Here is a 23,235-nt window from a genome sequence, read left to right as displayed (position 1 = left end):
TATAGTATACAAAGTTATACTCAAATATTTAAGGAAAGAGACACTATGGTAACTATTGTTATGTTATCTTGTAGTGAAACACTGTGTTGCTTAAATTGTTCTGTTCTGACTTGTGCTTTTGTGTTGTTATGTCCTCTTTTATCTCAATCTTTTATTTATTTTTTAATTAAAGGAAAAATAAATTTTAAAAATAGCAGGATATATTATAGTAACCATTTTAATTTCCTATTAACTTGATTTGAAGCCCTGTATTGCTCTCACCATCTTGTTTTACCTGATTTTACTCTATTCTGTTTTGCTTGATAGTATCAAGTTTGAGGGTATAGGCAACTACTTTGAAGGCAATAAGATTCACTATGATACCCATTCTGGTTTGACTATTATCTTCTTTTGAAATCCTGTAATGTCTCCAATGTTTTGGTTTTATCGGTTTTGTTCTGTAATGTTTCATTGTTTTATTATAACTGATGATATAGGCAATTCTTTTTAAGATAGCAAGAGGCATTATGGTAACCATTGTTGATCACCTTGTATTCTGTTTTTACATCATGTACTATGTCCATCCTTTTGATTTGACTGACTCTGTTTTGTTTTGTCACATTTGATTTTATTCTCTTCCAAGAAAAAGTAGTAAGAACTGTGGGAGTAATAAAACCCAGAATGTGTAATTATTATTGTAAAAAAGAGAGGAAAAGAAAGTGCTCTAAAGGATATAACTGCATGTATATTTAAGTGTATAAGATAGCTAACCATATTACTGAGTTTTTGTTGGATCACTGAACAGTCAGCACTGTTTGCAGTTTCACTGTTTGAATGTCCTTGTTGTATGCTTTAATTTTGTAACTTGAACAACTATTTCTAAGATGACAATATGTAATCTATTAACTACTGATTTGTTACTGTTTATTTTTTTGAAATTCTGTATTACTTGTACCCTTTTTCTGTTTTTTTTCTTTTTCTTTAAGTAAAATTTTAAAAAAGAAAAAGAAACTTCAAGGTAAACAAATTGTGTGAGAAAATGTACAAATTGACCATGACAGTTGTCGAGTTTTGTAGTGAAAAGTAGAAAAGATTCATTTGACCATAAGCCTAGTAAGTCTCCCTGGAGAAGGCACAGAATGAAGAGGCCTGAGTGGAGTTATCTCTGTCAGTTGGCCCGTTGGTGCCATTTGCATGGGTATGGTATAAACCACAGGTACTGTTTCCTAATTTTTAGGAAAAAGTCCCAGACTGCGACCTGAGGACTTCATAATGGGAAGGTGGGGTACCACTGTTACTAGACCTACACCACAAGGCATCAGAAGCATGACCTGCTGATCTGAGCAGGACAGAAGCCTTCTTATTCTCTAATTTCAAACTTACTTGCAATAATGTGAGCAGAATAGAAGCCATGAATGCTTCTGTCGTGCTCTGAACTTACTTTTTGCGTCTAAATTAACTTATAACTTTGTGAACAGTCTGCCTGTAACATAAGTTATGCAGTAACCATACAGTGTGACAACCATAGAACCTGCATGCCAAAAAACCTCTCAGAACCAGTTTGGGAAACTTATAAAATCTGTTTTCTAAAAAATATATTTTTACCATAAAGAGAAAAATACTTTTACCATCATAGGATTAGCACATTATTTGCACACTACCGCAGATTAGGACATGTTGTTTGCATCCAACCCCCTGTGGCATGAAAGATGAAGCCCCCTGCTGCTCTTCAGCTCAGCCTTCTGCTTCAATACTTGTGGACTCTAATCCCAGGTACTGCTCTATACAGAGCTGTGACTTGTGCTTTGCAACTGTCTGTGACCATCACTCTGCCTATCCCAAACACTGTTTGGCTTTTTGGTTGTACCAATCTCCAGCGCCCAGGTCCTACCATGCCGTGAATGTGATAAATGCTCAATAACCATTGCATTTGGAAAATTACTTGACCCCTCATATCTCTGACAGGCACACCAACTCCCTTTGCTCCTCTGAGCCCTAGAGTGGCCTACCTCAGAGGGCTTTTGGCCTCAGTAGCAGCCTGCACTTCCACTAACAACACTTGGCATAGTCAACAAGATCCTAGTAGCTGAACTGGGGCTAAGGAAAAGGCTACAATGAGGAATAGAACGCAGAGTAATGATTTGGATTGACCAAGCCGTAACATTGTTGGTAACCTTTACCCGACTGAAAATGAATCTAACCTGGTGGTCATGGGAGAAATTAACCAGATGATTAAATCAGTGTTGCTGGTTAAGAGAATGTATCAGTCATAGGAATATAATCTGTGAGAATAAGAAATTGGAGAACATACAGAGAATAAAGGAAAAGGTATTATACAAGGTGTCTCAATGCAAAAAGGAAAAACTGACATGGTCCTAGAGCCTCTATTATCATAAGCTGCCAAAAAAAGGAGCTACCAGGACTGCTTTTAAAAGCTTTCACAGAGGCTCGGGGATGTAGCAGTGGCACAAGCACCTACCTAGCAAGCAGAAGGTCCTGAGTTAAACTCCCAGTACCAAAAACCAAATAAAAAAATATAAGCCCTCAGAGATATAGATAAGGACACAATGAAGAGCAAAGCTCTTACTGGCAAAACCTTACAGTGAGCAAAAAGCACTGATTATTGAATACAGACATAGACTGTCTGAACCTCAAATAATAAGAGAAACTAGAAAAATGACCAGACAGGATATGGTTCAGATTAGAAATGATTTTGCACAAAATCTAGAAGCGAAAGGGAACTGGTTATCCAAAATCTGAGAAAAAGGAGCAAAAATGTTGATAGGCAAGTTCTAGAAGTTGGTAACCTAGCTGAAAATCCACATGAAAACTAACAGATAAATGAACTATCTACCCAAAACCTATATTAAAAAAAAGTAAATAAATCTTTATGGCACTAGATACAAATGACCTAGAGGCGAGTCAAACCTTACTTCTCAGTGTACTCAGTACTCTCAGGGCATCAGTGGAAACAGTCTGAGAAAGATATCAAGATGTTGAAAAACCTGATGAGTAACAGACACCCCTCTGGGACAACAGAGTACTAGGAAAGTAAAAAGAATTCCTTTGCAATGTGTACCTGAGAATTTAAAATTAAATTATCTGAAAATTATACAGGGAACAAATACCTACCAAGAATAGATTGAGCACGTAAGATTACACAGGGATCTATGGAACAATATAAAATCACCTGTGCCAGGATAGAATAAATTCCCAAAGAAAAAAAGGAGGAAGCCTGGGCCTCATCACCCAAACCCTGGGACCTATGAGAACAATAACCCCTTTCAAACTAACCTATGGACCCAAAGCAATGGAGAGCCTGACTGCAAAAACACTGGAACAAACCACCGTTAAGGTGTCCCAAGGTCCCACAGCCCCACCTAGGGCCAAAGAAATGATTTGGAGGGACCAGCCATGGTTCAGTAATCCCTTCCAGTAAGATCAGTATCAGGAGGTGGAGGAGACAGTTATCCTTTTATGACCTTAAGGAATTATGGCCCCAACATTGAAAAAGGTGTGATTGTAGGAAATTTCTATTAGGCACAGGGAATCAAATTTCTATATTAAACGTATCCCCAGGTAACAGCAAGGAACCACATACAGGTTGTGGCCACAGAAATTTGAGGTTTTAATCTGCACAGAGAAAGGTCACATAATGATTTTTTAAATGACAGTTTATTATAAAAGTACAGCAGACATGAGCATTGTCAAATAATGTTACCATGGGCCTGGGGATTTAGCTCAGTGGCATAAGCACCTGCCTTGTAAGCAGGCAGTCGTGAGTTCGATCCTTGGTATTGATTAAAAAAAAATAATAATGTTACCACCCAATGAGACAGCACCAAAGATGAAGAGGAATCCTCTGGGGAAAGCTGTTGTATGAGACAGAACCTTTGGCAGACTAGAGAAGGAATGCCATGCTGTATCTAGTTTATTCATTTTTTAAGTACTGTGTTCAGATAAAAGTGACTTGTTGCCAACAAGCCTTTCCTAGCCTTGGCTAGATGCAAGGACATTCACCCTGAAAGTGCACTCAAGGATAACATTTCTGTCCCAAGGAGGAGGATAACCAGCCTTTCCTTGTAAGAAATGGAGCATAGCCAAGTTCACCTAGTGAACAAATGAATTTTGCTGACTCTCGTTATTTTAACTTTTCTTGACACACCAATAACCACAGAAATGCTCACCCACAGAAACAACCGTTGGGGGAGCAACCTTAGTAATTTATCCACATGTGATCATTCTACTGAAATATAAAAAATGAAAATTACCTTGCATTATTGTCTTCAAGGCAAAGACATCACTGGAAGGTGTATTAACATTAAACTTACCATTAAATTTCTATACAAAATTTGCCCAAAAAGACCAAAAATTTAGTTAGGTTAGCCATATAAGAAACCTATAAAGTTGCCCATCCCATTCATGAACAGCTTTTTTTTTTTTTTTTTTTTTGACAAACAGCTTTATAAAGGAATACTCCCCTTAAAGGGGACAATCAAGAGATAACAAATCAGATTGACACTGTCTTTCTTTTTACTCCGTCACTGAGACAAAATACCTGATGCCCAAAGTTGGGAAAGGAAAGGTTTATTTCTTAAAGTTTTTGGAGGTTTCAGTCCATACTCAGTTGGCTCCAAGGTAAGGAGGCATGGTGGGGCCACGGGGGGGGGGGGGGGGGAGGGCTGTTTTCTCTTTCTCTCTGCGTTCTCAGAATAAAGGCCTTTTGTTTTATACTTCTCATCTTTTGGACACACTATAATCTTATCAGAGTCCACAATTTATAACCCTCTTGCCCAGCCTCGGCGGCACCACAGCTGACTCTGCCTAGCTCTCACCTGCTCCTGCCAGGCACCGCTCCCTTTCCCGCGCCCCCTCCTCTGCCCCCAACCCCTACAAGGAACCGACTGCAGGTGTGATTCTGCTCAAAACCAACTAGGGCGAGGGCGGGGGCGCCCACAGCAGACGGGAAAGTCCGGTCGGCTCCGAGGGAACTGGGCCTCCGTCCCGCCGCGGTCTCCAATCCGCGTGCGTTGCCCTGCAGCTGGAAGCCAAGCGCAACCTGGGAACGGTCCCCGAACTCCGTTCCCGCTCCACCGCGGCAAAGGTGCGGCCACCCGGCTCCGCAGCCTGCAGCCGTCTTCTGAGGAGTCAGAACGCCAGACTAATTGGAGCTCGAGGGCAGCGGTTCCCGGTGGCCAGTGAGTAGGTTGAGCCCCTAGGAAGAAGGTCCAGTTCGAGAATTCCCATTGGCCAAGAGGCCAAACGACTCCTTGATGGAAGGCCCATGGGAAGGGGTTTCCATTGGCCCGCCGCCGCGCCGCATGGCCTTCTGGGAGTTGTAGACACTGCATTCCCCCTCGCAGCCGCCATTATTCCGCGGGCGGAGGATTTGGAGGCTTTCTCAGCCAGAGCGAACGTGTGACCTGGGGGTCGCGTCGGGCGCCGGTGCACCCTGCGCGAGCTCAGCATGGACGCCGAGGGCCACACTGCGGCCGTTGGGCTGGGTGCGCGGCTACTGGGGAAACGGCTTCAGGTAATGATAACAATGACGCCAGTGACGCTCCGGCCCAGGACCCCGCCTGGACGCAGAGGGTGCGCGGCGCGGCCGCGTCGTGGCAGGCTCCTTCCTGCGGGACCCTGCGCTCCCTGCGGCGACAGGGGCGGCAGCGCTGTCGTAGTGGCGGGACGCCTTCCGGCGCGCGGTGACAGGGGCGGCGGTGACCTCCGCGGCACACCTCGCTTGGAGGGCGTGGCGCGAGGACCTTCCTTTAGGGATCCGCGCTGGGTTTTTGTGTGCTGGCCTGGGCGGCCAGGTCGCTGCATCGGAGCTGTGCACTGCGGACGGAACTGTGTCTGCTACTACCATCCATAAAACGCTGCCTCCGTGTAGCAGAAGCCATAAACGACTTGGTTGTCCTCATACTCGGCAACTTTGAAATGTTGATTTTTTGTGGTTTATCAGAGTGTTCCTTTTTAGATTTGGTACTCAAAGTGAAACCACTAAGAATTTAGATTGAAGTTTTCCTGTGTGGGTTATTCTGAATTCGCATGAGATGTAATCCCACAGTTAGTTCTTGGCCAGAAATAAATGGCAAAAAAGGCCTGAGGAAGAGTATTTATTACGTAACAACCTTAAGAAATGCATGACCTGAAACAATAAGTAGATTTCACAGTTTCTAGTAGCCACCCTGGAATGATTTAACTGTTGGCCCAAGCTCCTGAGATTGCAGTCAAGATGTCAAGGTTACAGCCCATGGGCATGGTGCCATGGACCGTGATCCCAGCTAACTGGGAGGTTCAGACAGGAGAATCACAAAATCGAGGCCAGCAAGGGCAATGTAGCATAACCCTGTCTGAAAATAAAAAGTTGGGGAAGTAGTTCAGGGTCAAGAGTGCTTGCCTGGTGTGTACAAGCTCCTGGGTTCAATCCCTAATATCAACAAAAACAAGTCACTCTAGTCATGGGTAGATTAGAGGATCTACCTTCAAGGCAGTTCACTCATTGTGATGGTAGCACATACTTTGTAACACCAGCACTCCGGGAGGATGACAGGAGGATCACAAGTTTGAGCCCAGCCTGGGCAGTTTAGCAGCTTAGCAACTGTTGATCATGGAGCTCTGTTTGAAGGTTTTGGCTGACTTGAAGGGAACTAGTGGCTCCACCTTCAAGATGCTCATTCTCACTCCTGTGGCTGCTGGCAGGAGGACTCAGTTCTTTCTACGTGGACTTCTCTGTGGAACTGCTTGGGTACCTCACAACACAGGCTCTTGCTTCCCACAGAATGGAGAAGGGTGAGTTAGGAGGCACATCATGACTGGCCTCCGGATCCACACTGTCAGCTCCACAGTGCCTTACACTTACGTAAGACCACTGTCCTTGGCAGGAGCTGGCCACCACAGGAGCCAGGTCCATAAGAACAAAGGCTGGCAGGTCCAGTATCTTAGTTCCTTGTAGCAGTCACAACAAATCGCTACAAACTTGGTGGCTTGAAACAACACACATGTAGTCTAAAAATGAGCATTTTGTAATAAATAAATGGGTTTGGGGTTGTAGTTTGAGCACTCAGTCTCTAAAAGATTCAGGTGAAGAGAAAACGTTCAGGTGTTTTGAGTAGGACTGGCATTGGGTTGGAGGTGAGGACAGGACAAGACCCACCATTAGGCATCTGAAGAATGAGAGTAGGAGAAATAATAAACTGGTGTTGCATTGCCTGGCCAGCAGACAGGATTGGCATGGAGGACAGAGATCTGAGTCCTATCTACTGGCTCCAGTGGTGCAGAGCAGGAGGGCTGCAGGGGAACCCTGCAGGACCAAGGCAGGAACAACTCATGTGACACCACCAAGTGGTTGGTCTCATGGCCTGGATAGACCAGTACTCCGTGGCTTCTTGGGTTTCGCCGTGACCTGTGCAGTGTGGGCAATAACAGCAGACGGGGCAAGAGGCACAGGAAGAACATGTTGGGGTTGGCAGACATACAACTAGAAGATGAGGACACAGGGATAGGAACAGAGACCTCTGTTCCCCTCCAAAGGCTTATACATGTTTCCTCTCTGAGCCACTCATACAAAAGTTCTTTAGTATTTTTAAGTGTACTTAACGTTTTTCTTAAAATGAAATAGTTTTTCTTTTTGATTGAAGATTTGGTTTTGATTTGTGTACCTTTTTTGTGATTAACATTGACATCTTTTCCTGTGTTTAGTTGCCATTTTTAAAAATATATTTTGAAAAAAAAAAATCTCTCCAGATTCATTGCACATTGTAATTGGGTTGTGTTTTATTACTGAATTGTAAGCGTTCTTTATATATTCTAGATCTAAGTCTCTTATTAGATGTGTGATATATTTGTGTCCTTTCATCTTGTTAGTGTCCTTTGAATTACAAAAACATTGTTTTGATGAAATCAAAATTTATTTTCTCTTGTTGCTTGGGCACTTAACTTTATAGCCTAGAAACCTTTGCCAAATCCAAGGTCACAGAGATTTATCCCTATGTTTTCTTCTGAGAGTTTTGTAGTTTTAGCTTTTATATTTACTTCTCTGTTCCCATTTTGAGTTGATTTTTTTTTTTTTCCTTTTTTCTGGTACCAGGGATCGAACTCACAAGCGCCTGCTTGCAAGGGAGGTGCTTATGCAGCTGAGCTAAATCCCCAGCCCCTTGAGTTGATTTTTATTTGTGGTATAGAGTGGGAAACCAACTTTTTTATTCTTTTGCATGTGACTATCCAGTTGTCCTAAAGTAAGTGTTTCTTTTAGCCACATAACGCTCACCTTAGCACTAAAAGAGTGGTGCTTTAGGTCCATGGAAACTGGGAGGCAGAGCAAGGTACATAGTACCTCTGAGGAGGAAGTGGCTGAAGTGAGACTAATCAGAAATACCTGGCTTGGTGAGACAGCATAGGCAGCCCAACAAAGAGTTTTGTTTGAGGAACGTATTTTAGATACACTATACCAATTTCTGTGGGCAGGGGTTTCTTATGTATTTACTTAGTTGTAGTACTGGGGACAAAACCCAGCACCTTTTTGCTGAGCTATATCTCCATCCCTTTTTTATTTTTTACCTTGAGACAAGGTCTTACTAAGTCACTATGTTGCCCGGGCTGGGCTATTTTTATTTAAGGAGAAAAAGAAAAAAAAAAAAAAAAAACAGAAAAAGGGTACAAGTTATACAGAATTTCAAAAAAAAATAAATAAATAAACAGGAAATCACTAGTTAATAGTTACATATCGTCATCTTAGAAATAGTTGTTCAAGTTACAAAATTAAAACATATAAAGTGGACATTCAAACAGATTGCAAACAGTTCTGTTCAATGATCCAACAAAAACTCAGTAATATGGTTATCTGTCTTACATGCTTAAATATACAAGCAGTTATATCCTTTAGAGCACTTCCTTTTTCTCTTTTTATAACGACAGTTACACATTTTGGGTTTTATTACTCCCACAGTTCTTATTACTTTTTTTTTAAAGAGAAAAAAACCAAATGTGATATAACAAAACAGTCAGTCATATCAAAAGGATGGACATAGTACATATGTAAAAACATAATACAAGGTGATCAACAGTGGTTACCATAATGCCTCTTGCTATCTTAAAAAGAATTGCCTATATCATCAGTTTTAGTAAAATTGAACAAAACAGTAAAGAACACAACCGATAAAACCAAAACATTTGAGACATTACAGGGCTTCAAAAGAAGATAATAGTCAAACCAGAATGGGTATCATAGTAAATCTTACTATCTTCACAGTTGTTCCCTATACTCTCAAACTTGGTACTATCAAGGAAAACAGAATAGAGTAAAATCAGTCAAAACAAGATGGTGAGAGCAATATAGGGTTTCAAATCAAGTTAATTGGAAATCAAAGTGGGTTACTATAATATATCCTGCTATTTTTTATTTATTTTTCCCTTAATAAGATAAAAAATAAATAATAAAAAAGGAGACTGAGATAAAAGAGGACATAACAACAAAACAGCACAGGTCAGACATAACCATTTAAGCAAAATAGTGTTTCACTATCCTGACATAAAAGTAGTTACCATAGTGTCTGTTTCCTTGAAATCTTTGAGTATAACTTCATATTACTGTAGCATCAAACATAGCAAGACAATGTAATACCACTCAAGAGAATGATAGTATTACAGGGTATTTAGAACCAACTAACAGAAAATGAACAATTGTTTTTGTATTATCTCCTTGTCTATAAAAGTTTTTTGTTTATATTATCACATATAATAAAATCCAATAAGATACAACATATTAAGACCGATGGAGACAAAAGAATAAAAGCTTGATGGGACTTCAAAACCAGATGTTATTAAATCACCACTAGCTATTATGATGTCTTGTTTTCTGCAAAATAGCTGTTCCTACCACCCAACTTTCTCTGCCTCATTTCTGTTGAGCTCTTTTTCTGTCATTAGTTGTCAGTTTGTCTTCTTCATTTCGTTTTCTGCTCCATTCATTGTGGCCTCTCTGTTTCTGGCCAGAATCCACTGTTTCTGGATTCTTGGTATTTTTCTCTTTTAGAATGTCCTGTAGCATTCTATGTAGAGTTGAATTGATGGTTGCAAATTCCCCTAGTTTCTCTTTATCCTGGAAGCACCTTGTTTCTCCATGAATTTCTAGGGACAGTTGTGCAGGATATATCAAACTTGGCTGGAGGTTATTATCTTTCAAAGCTTGAATTATTTCCCCCCACGCTCTTTGTGCTTTGATGGTTTGTGCCAAGAAGTCTGCTGTAATTCTGATGGGTGTTCCCTTGTAAGTAATCTGTTTCTTGTCTCTGACGGCTTTTAATATCCTGTTCTTATATTGGATTTCTGGAATTTTGATTATTCTATGCCTGGGTGTAGTTTTTTTGGGGTTGTAGGTGACTGGGGTCCTGTATGCCCCTATAGATCTGAATATCTTTACCTTTACCCATATTAGGGAAGTTGTTCTTGATTATTTCTGTGAATAGCCTTTGCAGTTCATTTGTTTGTATCCCTGCTTCTTCCTTTGCATTCTTAATTCTGAAATTACAGATCCTCTTATCATCCTCTAGCCTTTGTATTGGTTCTACTTGTTTCATTGTTATTGTTAAGTTTTTCCTTTCATGCTCCCACATTACAAATCTGTCCTCCAGTTCAGATAATCTATCCTTAGTTTCTTTCAAGCTGTTATGTCAGCTTTCTTTTTTTTAAATTTTATTTAAAAGGAAAAAGAGAAAAACACAAAACAAAACAAAGCAGAATAAGGATACAAGTAATACAGAACTACAAAAAAAACCAGTAAGAAATCACCAATTAATACATTACATATTATCATCTTAGAGATAGTGCTCAAGTCACAGTATCAAAGCATACAAAGTGGACATTCAAACAGTGAGACTGCAAACAGTTGTGTTCAATGATCCAACCAAAAACATTAATATGGTCAGCTATTTAACACTCCTAAACACACTTGCTGTTGTATCCTTTAGAGCTCTTTTTTTTCCCTCTCTTTTTTACAACAAAATCCACACATTTTGGGTTTTATTACTCCTTAGTTCTTACTAATTTTTGGGGGGGTGGAGAGAATAAAGTCAAATATGCCAAAACAAAGCTGTCAGTCAAAACCAAGGATAGACATAGCACATGATGTAAAACAGAGTACAAGGTTATCAACAATGGTTATCAACAATGTCTCTTGTTTCCTTAAAAAGAATTGTCTATCTCATTAGATATTATAAAGTTGAACAAAACAGTAGAGAACAAGACCAATAAAACGTAAGCATTGTAAACATTACAGGACTTCCAAAGGAGACAATAGTCAAACCAGAATGGGCATCTTAGTGAATCTTATTGCCTTCAAAGTAGTTGCCTATACCCTCAAACTTGATACTATCATACAGAATGGAACAGAGTTTAATCAGTCAAAACAAGATAGTGGGAGTATTACAGGACTTCAAAACAACTTAATAGGAAATCAAAAAAAGTTACTATTATATATCCTGCTAATTTTTTTAATTTTCCCCTTAATTAAAAAAACATAAAAAATAACTAATTTTTTTAATTAATAAGGGAGAGATTGAGATAAAAGAGGACATAACAATATAACAATACAGGTCAAAGCATGACTGTTTTAGCAACCTAGTGCTTCACCACCAAATAAACTGACTTACTAGTAGTTACCATAGTGTCTGTCTTTTTCCTTGAAATATTTCAATAAAACTTCATATAGCTTCAAATATTTCCATATCAAGAAGCCCAGAATAAAGCCTTTCCAATTAATAAGTGAAAACTTTATAAGGCTTCAACTCCACATAATGGGGAATCATGATTACCACATATTTTATATATTTGAATCATTACTTATATTAGGAAAACTATTCGGTATTCACACATGCGAGATTGATTTATTTCACTTATGAGTATGGTCTCAAGCTGCCTCCATTTATTGATAAATATCTCAATGTGATCCTTCTTTATAGCTGAGTCATACTCCATTGTATAGAAATACCAAAACTTTTTTATCCATTCCTCAGTTGATGGACACTTGGCTTGTTTCCAAGATCTGGCGATTACAAATTGTGCTGCTATAAACATAGGTGCACATATAGCACTGTGGTATGATGCTTTCAGTTCTTCTGGGAATATGCCTAGAAGTGGAATAGCCAGAATAAATGGGACTTCCAATCCCAGCTTTTGAAGAAATCTCCAGACTGACCTCCACAAAGGCTGCACCAGTCTACACTCCCACCACCAGTGTAGGAGAGTTCCTTTTTCCCCATAGCCTCTCCAGCATTTGTTGTTGTTGGTTTTCTTGATCCTGGCCATTCTTTCAGGAGTGAGATGGTATCTCAGTGTGGCTTTAATTTTCATTTCTCTAATGACCAATGATGATGAACATTTTTTCATGTATTTATTTGCCATTTGCATTTCTTCATCTGGGAAGTGCGTATTCATCTCAGATGCCCATTTTTGAATTGGATCTTTGAATTATGGGGGTCTTAGTTTTTTTAATTCTTTATATGTTTTAGACAAGAGTCCTTTGTCTGAGAGAGAGTTCACTAAAATCTTTTCCCAGTTTGTGGGTTTTCTTTTCACTATGCTGGAGATTTCTTTTGACATGCCGAAACTTTTGAATAAGAAGTGGTCCCAGTTATTGATTCTGGGAAGTATTTCCCGTGCGGTGTGAGTCCTGTTCATGAATTCTCTACGTACTCCTATGTCTTCAAGGTTTCTACCCAATTTGTCTTCTAATAGATTTAGTGTTTCTGTTTTAATATTCAGATCTTTGACCCATTTAGATTAATTTAGCACAGGGTGATAGACATGGGTCTAGCTTTAGTTTTTGGCAAATGGAGAGCCAGTATTTCCAGCACCATTTATTAAAGAGACTGTCGTTCTTCCAGTGAACCTGCCTGGCTCCTTTATCAAAGATAAGGTGGTCGAGTGTGTTTGTACTTGTAGATGTATCTTCTAATCGATTCCACTGATCTTCGGCTCTGTTTTGATTCCAATACCATGTTGATTTTACTACTGTTGCTTTGTAGTATAACTTCAAGTCAGGGATTGTGATGCCTCTTGCTTTGTCTTTGCTGCTTAGAATTGCCTTTCCTATTCTAGGTCTCTTCTGGTTCCAGACGAAATTTAGGAGTGATTTCTCTAGATCTATAAGGTATGTTGATGGTATTTCTATTGGGATTGCATTGAATCTGTATAACAGTTTTGGGAGACTGGCCATTTTCACAATGTTTGTTCATCCTATCCATGAACAAGGGATGTCTTTCCATTTTGTGAGATCATCTTCAATTTCTTTTTTCAGTGTATTATAATTTTTACTGTATAAGTCTTTCACTCCTTTCGTAAGAGTAATTCCTATATATTTCATTTTTTTGCTTGCTAATGTGAAGAGTGTAGTTTCTCTTATTTCCCTCTCTGTGATTTTGTTGTTCGTGTATAGGAATGGTACTGATTTCTGAGTATTGATTTTGTATCCAGCCACATTACTGAATTTATTTATTGTATCTAAGAGTCTTTCAATGGAGTTTAGGGGGTCTTCTATGTAGAGTATTATGTCATCTGTAAACAGTGATAATTTAACTTCTTCTTTTCCTATTTTTACCCCTTTTATTTCTCTGTCTTGCCTAATTGCTCTGGCTAGTACTTCTAGTACTATATTAAATAGGAGTGGTGATAAAGGACATCCTTGTCTTGTGCCTGATTTTAAAGTAAAGGCTTTAAATTTTTGGCAATTTAGTATGATGCTGGCTGTTGGTTTGTCATAAATGGCCTTTATTATATTGAGGTAAAGACCATCTATACCAATTTTCTGTAAAGTTCTTATCATGAATAAATGTTGGACCTTATCGAAGGCTTTTTCTGCATCTATACAAATGATGATGTGATTCTTACTTTTGGCTTTATTGATATGGTGGATTACATTTATTGATTTACGTATGTTGAACCATCCTTGCATTCCTGGAATGAATCCCACTTGGTCATGGTGTGTAATCGTCTTGATGATTTGCTGCATCCTGTTTGCCAATATTTTATTGAGGATTTTTGCATCTGTGTTCTTTAGGGAGATCGGTCTATAGTTCTCTTTTTTAGTTGGGTCTTTCTCAGGTTTTGGTACTAGAGTAATATTTGCTTCCAGGAATGACTTAGGAAGGATTGCTTCCCTTTCAATTTCATTGAATAGTTTGAGGAGTGTCGGCATTAGGTCTTCTTTGTATTTCTTGTAGAATTCTGCAGTGAACCCATCTGGGCCTGGGCTCTTCTTTGCAGGTAACGACTTAATTACATTTTCAATTTCATTAACAGAGATTGGGTTATTCAACAATTTTACATCCTCTTGATCTAGCTTTGGTACTTCATATGTTTCTAAGAATCTGTCTATTCTGTGTTATCAAACTTTTGAGAGTAGAGGTTTTCGAAATAGCTGTTGATGATCTTCTGTATTTCTATTGGGCCTGTAGTGATTTCACCTTTTTCATTTCTTACTGCATGAATTTGAGCTTTTTCTTCCTGTTTTTTAATAAGGTTGGCTAGGAGCTTATCGATTTTATTTATTCTTTCAAAGAACCAACTCTTTCATTTGTTGATTCTTTGGATTGTTTTCTTAGTCTCTATTGCATTGATTTCTGGTCTGATTTTTATATTTCCTCTCTTCTTTTGGCTTTGGGCTTGACTTGCTCTTCTTTTTCTAGCTGTTTGAGGTGTAGCATCAAGTTATTTATTTGTATTCGTTCTGTTTTCCTGATGTGGGAACTCAGTGCAATAAATTTTCCTCTGAGGACGGCTTTCATTGCATCCCACAAATTCCGGTAAGTTGTATCTGCATTTTCATTTTCTTTTAGGTATTGTTTAATTTCTTCTTTAATTTCTTCTGTAACCCACTGATTACTCAAGAGTGTGTTATTTAGTTTCCATGTGTTTGTGGGATTTTTGCAGTATCTTTTATCATTAATTTCTAATTTCAGAGCGCTATGATCCGATAACATGTAAGGGATGATGTCAGCTCTTTTGCACTTGTTTAAATATGTTCTGTGAGCCAATATATGGTCTACTTTAGAGAATGATCCATGTACTGCTCAGAAGAATGTGTATTCTGATGTTTTTGGGTGGAACATTCTGTATATGTCTATCAAACCCATTTGTTCACCGGTATGATTCAGTTCTGTTATTTCTTTGCTCATTTTCTGTCTGGTTGATCTGTCCCTTGGTGTCAATGGTGTATTAAGGTCTCCTGTTACAATTGTGTTACTGATAATTTGAATTTTCATTTCTGTTAATAATTGTTTTATATAACTGGGTGCTCTGGAGTTTGGTGCGTATATATTTAAGATAGTTATCTCTTCCTCTTGGAGTTTTCCCCTTACGAGTATGTAGTGACCTTCTTTATCCTTTATGGTCATTGTTGGTTTAAAGTTCACGTTGTCTGCAAACAGAATGGCTACTCCTGCCTTTTTTTGGATTCATGCTGCATGAAGAATTGTTTTCCATCCTTTGACTTTCAGTTTGTGAGTATCCTTCTGGGTTAGATGGGTTTCCTGTAAACAGCATATGGTTGGATTTTGTTTCTTGATCCATTCTGCTAGTCTGTTTCTTTTGATTGGTGCATTGAGACCATTTACATTAATGGTTATTACTGTTAAATGCTGGTTTACTGTTGACATGTTATCTCTCTGCTGTTGCATCTTTATCTTTCTGTTCTGTTTAATTATTTGCTTTGCTTAGTGGTTTTTTCCTTTGTGTATCTAAACTGTCTTTCAATAATTTTTGCAGGGTTGGTTTGGTGTTCATGAAGTTCTTCAGCTGTTCTTTGTCATGGAAGTATCGTATTTCACCATCAGTTTTGACTGATATTTTTCAGGATACATCAGTCTAGGTTGGAAATCATTTTGCTTTAGGATCTGGAATACTTCACTCCATTCTCTTCTTGACTTTATTGTTTGTGCTGAGAAGTCTGCTGTGATTCTGATAGGTTTTCCTTTATAAGTGATCTGTCTTTTCTCTCTGACAGCTTTTAGTAATCTATTCTTGTGTTGGATTTCTGGGATGGTGATTATTATATGTCTGGGTGTAGTTTTATTTTGGTTATGACTATTTGGAGTTCTATATGCTTCACTGATCCTGCTGTCGGGTTTTTGATCTCATGCTTGGGAAATTTTCAGCTATTACTTCTCTAAATATCCTCTTGACATCCTTTATGTTGTCTCCTTTTTCATTAATCCCTATCATTTTTATGTTATTTTTCTTTGCATCGTCTTGCAGTTGTTGAATTATTGTTTCCTGAATCCTTGTTATTTTTAAAAGATCTTTCCTTTCCTGTTCACTAGCTGCGATTCTGTCTTCAAGGTTTGAAATTCTATCTTCACTTTCACTAAGGTGGTTTTTACAACTTTCAGTGGAGTGTTTTATTTCCTGTATATCTCTGTGCATCTGCATTATGTATTCTGTTTGTTTCTTATATTGCTCATCTAGGGATTCTATCTTTTTGTTTAGTTTCTCCAATTTTATAACTGTTTTCTTTAGATATATGCAGAATCTCTTTCATTTCTTTTATCATTTCTTCTTTTATCTGGGAGATTATGAGTTTGAATTTCTTTAAAGCTTCCTGCAGTTGCTTGTTAATTTCAGTAGCTATTGTGTCCGATGTTTGAGGTGAATGGCATATATTTTCTCCTATATACATTGCTCCTAGGGTTTCTTGAGATGGGCTGGAGGTTTGAGGTTGTAATTTGGTCTTTCGTTTTGTCATTTTCCTATATTTCTGTGTTTCAAGTGTTATTTGAAAGCTTCCTCAGGATCTGTTGGAAATCCCCTTCTATGTTTGCAACTACTGAGTCTCTGGCACCATGTTACCCCAAGCCACTGGGTCTGCAAAACCAGTGGCCCTCCTCTGCCTATTCAGAACTCTGCTCTTCCAGATAAGCTGGGCCTCAGGGACACTGTGCGCCCACCAGCCCGTTGGAAGCTCCAAAGCTCTCCAATCGCAGCTGGGATGGGGAGGCGAATGTAGATGCCTCAAACCCACCTCTCCACTTCACTGTACCAGGAAGCCTGGAGGGACCCAAACAGTCTGGGCTTTGGGCAGAGTGCACTGAGCATTCACCACAGGCTGCAGGGCCTCTGAAACCTGCAATGGTCCACTGCCTGCTGAGACATCCACTGTCCTCCAGGCACACTGGGAGGCTGATGCAGGCGCCCCAGATCCGCCCAGCCCCTCCTCTGCACACCTATGGCTACGTGCGGGAGTCCCAAACAGGCTGGGCTCCGGGGATAACGTGGGCCCGCCCACCCGTTGGAAGCTCAGCAGTTCTCCAAGTGCAGCCGGGATGGGGAGGCAGATGTAGAGGCCTCAAACCCACTTCTCCATTTCACTGCACCCAGAAGCCTGGAGGGTCCCAAACAGTCTGGGATTTGGGCAGAGTGCGCTGAGCATTCACTACAGGCCGCGATGCCTTTGGAACCTGCGATCCTTCCCTGCTTGCTGGGAAATCCACAGTCCTCCAGACACCCGGGGAGGCTGATGCAGGCACCCCAGATCCGCCCAGCCCCTCCTCTGCACACCTATGGCTACGTGCGGGAGTCCCAAACAGGCTGGGCTCCAGGGATAGCGTGTGCCCGCCTACCCGTTGGAAGCTCCACAGTTCTCCAAGTGCAGCCAGGATGGGGAGGCGGATGTAGAGGCCTCAAACCCACTTCTCCACTTCACTGCACCCAGAAGCCTGGAGGGTCCCGAACAGTATGGGATTTGGGCAGAGTGCGCTGAGCACTCACCACAGGCTGCAGGGCCTCTGGAACCTGCGATGCTCCACTGCCTGCTGAGACATCCACAGTCCTCCAGACACGCGGGGAGCTATGTCAGCTTTCAATAGAGTTTTTAGTTTCCTGGTAATCTCTTTGAACCTGCTTCGTGTATTCTACATTTTCTCTATTTTCTCCATCAAACAATTCTCTTTTTTTTCTGTTCTTCCATTCCACCATCTGTTTTTACTTGGGAAGTGCTTAGTATTTCTTTAACTATTCTACTTATATCTTGCTTTACTTGGTTAAATCTTCACTTTTGAACTCATCTATGAGGTCCCGGGATATCACTTCATGTCTTTTGGTGCCGTGGCTGATATTTCATGTTTTCTGTCCTCATTCTCCTTTGCATTTACCTTTCCTGAATCAGTGGTCTCAGAATTGGGGACTGAGGACCATTTTGTTGCTCCCTCTTCCCATACTTTTTGTTCCTTCCATACAAGCGTATATAGGAGGCTCAGTTTCTTTCTTTGTGGGTTACAGTTTGTTTGGATCACACCAGCTAGGTATTCCTGCCCACCGCAGTGTACTAGGGAGACACAGACCTGGGCAGCCTATGTTGGGCCCACCCCTCCTGGTCAGTCAACCTGCTGAAGGCTTCACTGCATTAGGGTGCACTACCAGGTGCAGGGACCTGGTTTGGGCTAGCCTACTGGGTCTTAGTCCATGGCATCACCCAGGTCAAGCGCTCCCCACCAATCTCACTTGAGAGGGGAATATGTGACTGAAGTCACTGCAGCGTTCTGTTCTGGCTAGTCTGCCCAGCCCCAGAATGTCCTCTGTTGGAGCCTCCTAGTCTATGGAAGGGTCCCCGTTCTTCTCACTCACCGCAGGTCAATGCAGGGCTCCCCGCCAGCTCTGCTCTCAATTCAGTTCGCTGTTTCCCACTCTCAGAGCTTTCGCGTCTGTATCCCTGCTGTGCCAATTCAGATGCAGCAGCGGCGGCAGGAAATTTAAGGCATGGTTTTCAGAGGTGTAGTTTCCAGCTTCGGCACTGAGATATTAGCTGTTCCCATTGAAGCACCAGAATTGCATTTTCAGTTGGTTTCTCTCAGCTTAGTTCGTTCCTGGGTTGGCAGGGTATATTTCCCCTGCTTAGGACTCCCCACACCATACCATTCCTGGAATCTAGGCTGGCTATCTCAGAGAGCCTCCATAGCTGCTGTTCTCTATCCGCCATGTTCTCCTGGAAGTCCAGGCTGGGCTTTAACTTGTGATCCCACTGCCTCTGCCTCCCAAGATGCTAAGATTACTTAAGTATACCAACATAACTTGGCTCAAAGGTTGGAGTTTTCCACATAAAAATTTGACTTGGGCTGAGGTTTTAGCTCAGTGGTACAAGCACCTGCCTGGCAAGCACAAGGTCCTGCGTTTCATCCCTGGTACCAAAAGAAAATTTACTCAGTTTATTTCTGCCTTGTCTCTAGAAATAGACAGTCCTGACCACATGGACTTTGTATTTTTGCATAGTCAGGTAAAAAACCCTGCTTCCCAGCGATAAAGTACCTGCCCCCTCCTAACCTCTGGCCCCACTCTTTACAGGATAAGGTCCCATGGGATCTTCTCCTTATCCACTTTGATCACATTGAGCCTGAAGGAAGAGGAGTTATTGACTGTGACTAGGAGGATTGTGAGCCCAACTTTTAATCTAAGGGTCAGTGGAAATATTAGTTAGCTGTTACTGTGTAACAAACTACCCTAAAACTTTGTGTCTTAACACAGCAGCCATTTCTTGAGCTCAGAACTCTGCAAATACTAGTTCAGGTGGTTTCTTTTGTCATCTCACTGTCTGACCAGGTGCTAGATGGCTGGAGTTGGCCTTGTTGATCTCACTGGGTGCTTTCAGGGATCCTTGCTGTATAGTTCACACTGCACATGACCATCGAGGTACTGCATTCTCTCAGGACCCTATCCTGCCTAGTTTCTTGTTCCTTATTTTTTGTCTGCCCTCCAGAGATCATGGATGTAGGTGGTCCAGCTGATTGAGCCCTGCTTGCTCTTTTAGGAGCCAGTAACCTTCCGGGATGTGGCTGTGGACTTCACCCAGGAGGAATGGGGGCAACTGGACCCTACACAGAGGACACTGTACCGTGATGTGATGCTGGAGACCTTCGGGCACCTGCTCTCTGTGGGTGAGCCTGCTTCCCCCATTGCAGGTCTGGGTCCTGGGGCCTCTGATGTGTAGCCTGACCTGAGTCTGTTCCAGTGGGCACATGCATGGGGCAGAATCTGCCCTTTTCTGTCCAGTACAAAACCCTTTGTCACATCTGGACTGGGGCTGCTGGCATCTCTCAGAGCAACCTCCACCTCTTCACTGCCATCTCTCCATGTCCAGGTCCCAAGCTTCCTAAGCCTGATGTCATCTCCCAGCTGGAGCAAGGGGCTGAGTTCTGGGTGGGGGAGCAAGGACACACCCAGCACTGCCGTTCAGGTGAGAGCCCAGGTGATCGATGGACATATGCTTGATGGGAAGGGTGCTATTGGAGGTCTTCATGCCACCCCTTTAGAAGAAGTCTTGCAGGACATAGCAGAGAAAGGGTACAGAGCAGAGCTCACTGGGGTGAAATGCAGAAGGACCAACAACTTCCGAATCTCCCGAGTGGAAGACAAGCTCCATTCGTTCCCCCAGCAGTACACCATGAGTACACACAGGAATGTCGTCTGGCAAGGGACCTGGTAGTGTTGGGGTTTCTGAGGGGGGCTGGTCACAGAGGACTGGGCCATGTGATGTGCTTAAATGCTGGGATGCAGTGAGCAATTCCATAGAGTGGGGAGCCCTCCTAAAAGCCACACTACCCATGCATCCCTGAACCACACTTGTGCAGGCTTCTGAGGATGGCTCCTTCCTCTGAACCTGGAGTGTATTCATCTCTTCTCCGTCTGCTTCATCATCCCCTCTGGATCATTTCTGTCTAGTCAGGCTCCAGCTACCTTCCTGATATATAAACCTGCTCTTCATTTTCTTCATCTTGCTCTTGCATACTGGATTCTCTACACCAGTTCCCACATCCTTCTTATGTTCTCTTACCAAAAAATGATTGTATGTAGCTGTAGGTACCTTACAGTCAGGTTAGAACACCTCTAAAGATGCGGGAAGCATTTTCCTCACATAAAAGGACTCCTGAGTCACCTGTTGCTATGGCTGGCTTCGCATCTGAGAGGTCCCAGTGCTCATAGTTCTGGATTCCCCTGACCTTTCCTCAGGGTTGCCGTGTGATTGCAGCAGCTCCAGCCGTTGCATTGGTGCTCTAGTCATGAAGAAATGGTGAAGGTAGGAAGAACTCATATCTGTCTCATTTTGGTACTCATATCTGTCTCATTTTGTCAGCACTCCAGATATCATCCACTGGGGTCAGAATCGAGTTACATTCACTTACCCAGTTGCCAGGGAAAATGGAAGGAGCAGTTGAGATGTTCATAATTAGATTAGGCAAGTCTTGATCCTTTTGCTGACACACTGGTGCCTGGCCCCGTCCTGGAATAGATAGGATATGGCAGTGCCCAACACTTAGCCTCCCATCTAAGCTTCTGATGGCCTGGAGCTCTCAATCCCCGAGGAAGCACACATGGGACCCTCAGCTGGGGCAGATCAAATCCTTCCTTTGGGTCTCACTGCTGTTGCTTCAGACTCATTGGGCAGAAGCAAATCCTCATTGAATATGTACCTGTGATTCTCAGGTCTACCCCGTAACTAAATCCAGGTTCTGAGATATTGAATATTAAGCAGAATATCTTGCTTGCATGGGTCTGGAGTATGATGTTAAAATTATGACAGTGTTTTCAAAACGTAGCACACACACCATTGTAAATGCCGTGGGAGCAGCAGGCGTTTGGGAAAGGTGCAGCAGAGCCCTCCCGAGCACATGCACCTGTTCTGGTCTTGAGCTATCTTTGCGTCTTTATGTTTGCATCTTTTTTTTTTTTTTTTTTTTTTTTTTTTTCTTTTGTGGTGGTGGTACTGGGATTGATCAAACCCTGGGTATTTTCACTGAGCTACACTCCATCCCTTTTATTTTTCTGTTTTGAGGTAGGGTCCTGCTAAGTTGTCTGGACTAGGCTAGAACTTGTAATCCTCCTACCTCAGCCTCCAGTCATGGGAGGCAGATTCATTTGCTTCAGCAGTGTGCCACCATCACTGGCATGTCCTTTTATGTTAAAAATACGTTTTCCATATAATATTTTGTATTAGTTTCTTATTGATGCTGTAACAAAGACCACAGTCTACATGGCTTGAGAAAAACAGATTTAAGTTATCAGTTATGTAAGTTAGAAGTTCAAGATGGTTCACAGGGTTGGTTATTACTGGTGACCAGGGGAAACTCCCTTTCCTTTCCTTCCTAGCTCCAAGAGGCACCTACATCTTGGGCCCATAGGTCCTTCTCCGTCACAGAAGCAGGTCACTGTACATTTCCATCATCATTCCTGCCCTGACTCCAACAGGGGCCCTCTAGAGGGTGAGGTGTAGGCCCTCGGGCAACCTCCTACTTTAAGATTCCTTTCCTTTTCCTTTTCCTTTTTATTTTTCTTTTTTGGGAATTGATCTCAGGACCTTGCACTTGCCAAGCAGGTATTTATGCTACTGAGCTGTATCCCTGGCAAGACTACTACTTCAGTCTTATCTGCAGTGTCCTTTTTGTCAGTCTTTATGAAGGTTGTATAGTCACAGACTGATATAGCCACTAGCCAAGGATTGATGGCTGGGTGCCAGGGCTTAAGCCTTACCTACTGTGCTATGGTGTTTTGCTTCTTTCCTCCTCACCTCCCTCCTTCCTGCTGTGGCAGGGGTGGAGGCTCTTGCAGAGACAGCACTCTGCAGCCCAGTCGGCCTCAGGCCATCTCCCCGCAGGCCCTTCCTCTGCCTCCTTCCTACTGGCAGAATCTACCCAGGACAGGGTTCATGCCAACTTCTATCTAGTAACTCAAGCCAGCCTGCCAGCTCAGGAGCCCCTTTGGCAAATATTCCTCTGCAGTGGGATGAGGCCAGACCTCACTCAGCTGGGTCTGAGATGTGGATACCAGTGCCATGTAGAGATGGGAGTAACCAAAAAATTATACTTGGGGCATGTAGGGCAGGGTGCTCAGCCCACAACAAGCAGAGAAGCCTGTTGCAGGAAGTCATATAGAAATAGGCAGAGGTCTGGGGCTGGGGTTCCAGGTAGAGGTTGCATTGTGTGCAAGAGAGACAGAGGAAGCCTAGGAGCAGAGAGAGCCAGCACAGGGCCTGCTACATTGTCAGCATGCTCAGTCAGTGGAGGAGCCATCTCAGCAGACTTGCGATGGGATGAGGTGGCAGCAGCTTTTAATAGGGTGTGATTCATGTGCCATTCTCTTTATCCACTTATCAGTTGATGGGCATTTGGGTTGTTTCCGCTCTGTTGTGTTTAAGAAGAATGCTGTTGTGAACATTGGTATATAGGGTTTTGTGTGTCCTTAACTATTTTATCTGAACCCTGATGGTGCTGTGGACACAGC

The 23,235-nt window shown here is 41.9% G+C and overlaps 2 protein-coding genes across 10 annotated transcripts in view; both read left to right on the top strand.

Annotated features, from left to right (window-relative positions):
* Positions 1-23,235, top strand: part of Rps5 (ribosomal protein S5) — an 82,556-nt gene that overhangs the window by 8,727 nt on the left and 50,594 nt on the right. The gene's annotated exons all lie outside the window — the stretch shown is intronic.
* The window catches only part of Znf8 (zinc finger protein 8), a 55,887-nt gene continuing 37,327 nt past the window's right edge, over positions 4,676-23,235 (top strand). For 3 of the 9 annotated variants that reach the window (XR_010048597.1, XR_010048596.1, XM_063252549.1), the window contains exons 1-3: positions 4,677-5,512; positions 19,769-19,919; positions 20,099-20,194. Coding sequence is in view for 7 of the 9 variants with exons in the window: in XM_063252549.1 (XP_063108619.1) it covers positions 5,447-5,512; positions 19,769-19,919; positions 20,099-20,194 (313 nt within the window). In the remaining 2 variants the exon portion in view is untranslated. Of the gene's footprint in view, positions 5,513-13,074; positions 13,127-19,768; positions 19,920-20,098; positions 20,195-23,235 lie in introns of all 9 variants that reach the window. The other 6 variants (XM_063252550.1, XM_063252551.1, XM_063252553.1 and 3 more) reach the window with 5 other exon arrangements.

The sequence above is a fragment of the Cavia porcellus genome, unplaced genomic scaffold, assembly GCF_034190915.1.
Source record: "Cavia porcellus strain 051 isolate PalLab524CR breed Dunkin Hartley unplaced genomic scaffold, mCavPor4.1 scaffold_7, whole genome shotgun sequence".
Lineage (NCBI taxonomy): Eukaryota > Metazoa > Chordata > Mammalia > Rodentia > Caviidae > Cavia > Cavia porcellus.
Note: the sequence above shows the minus strand (reverse complement) of the source record. Positions and strands in the feature narration are given on the sequence as shown.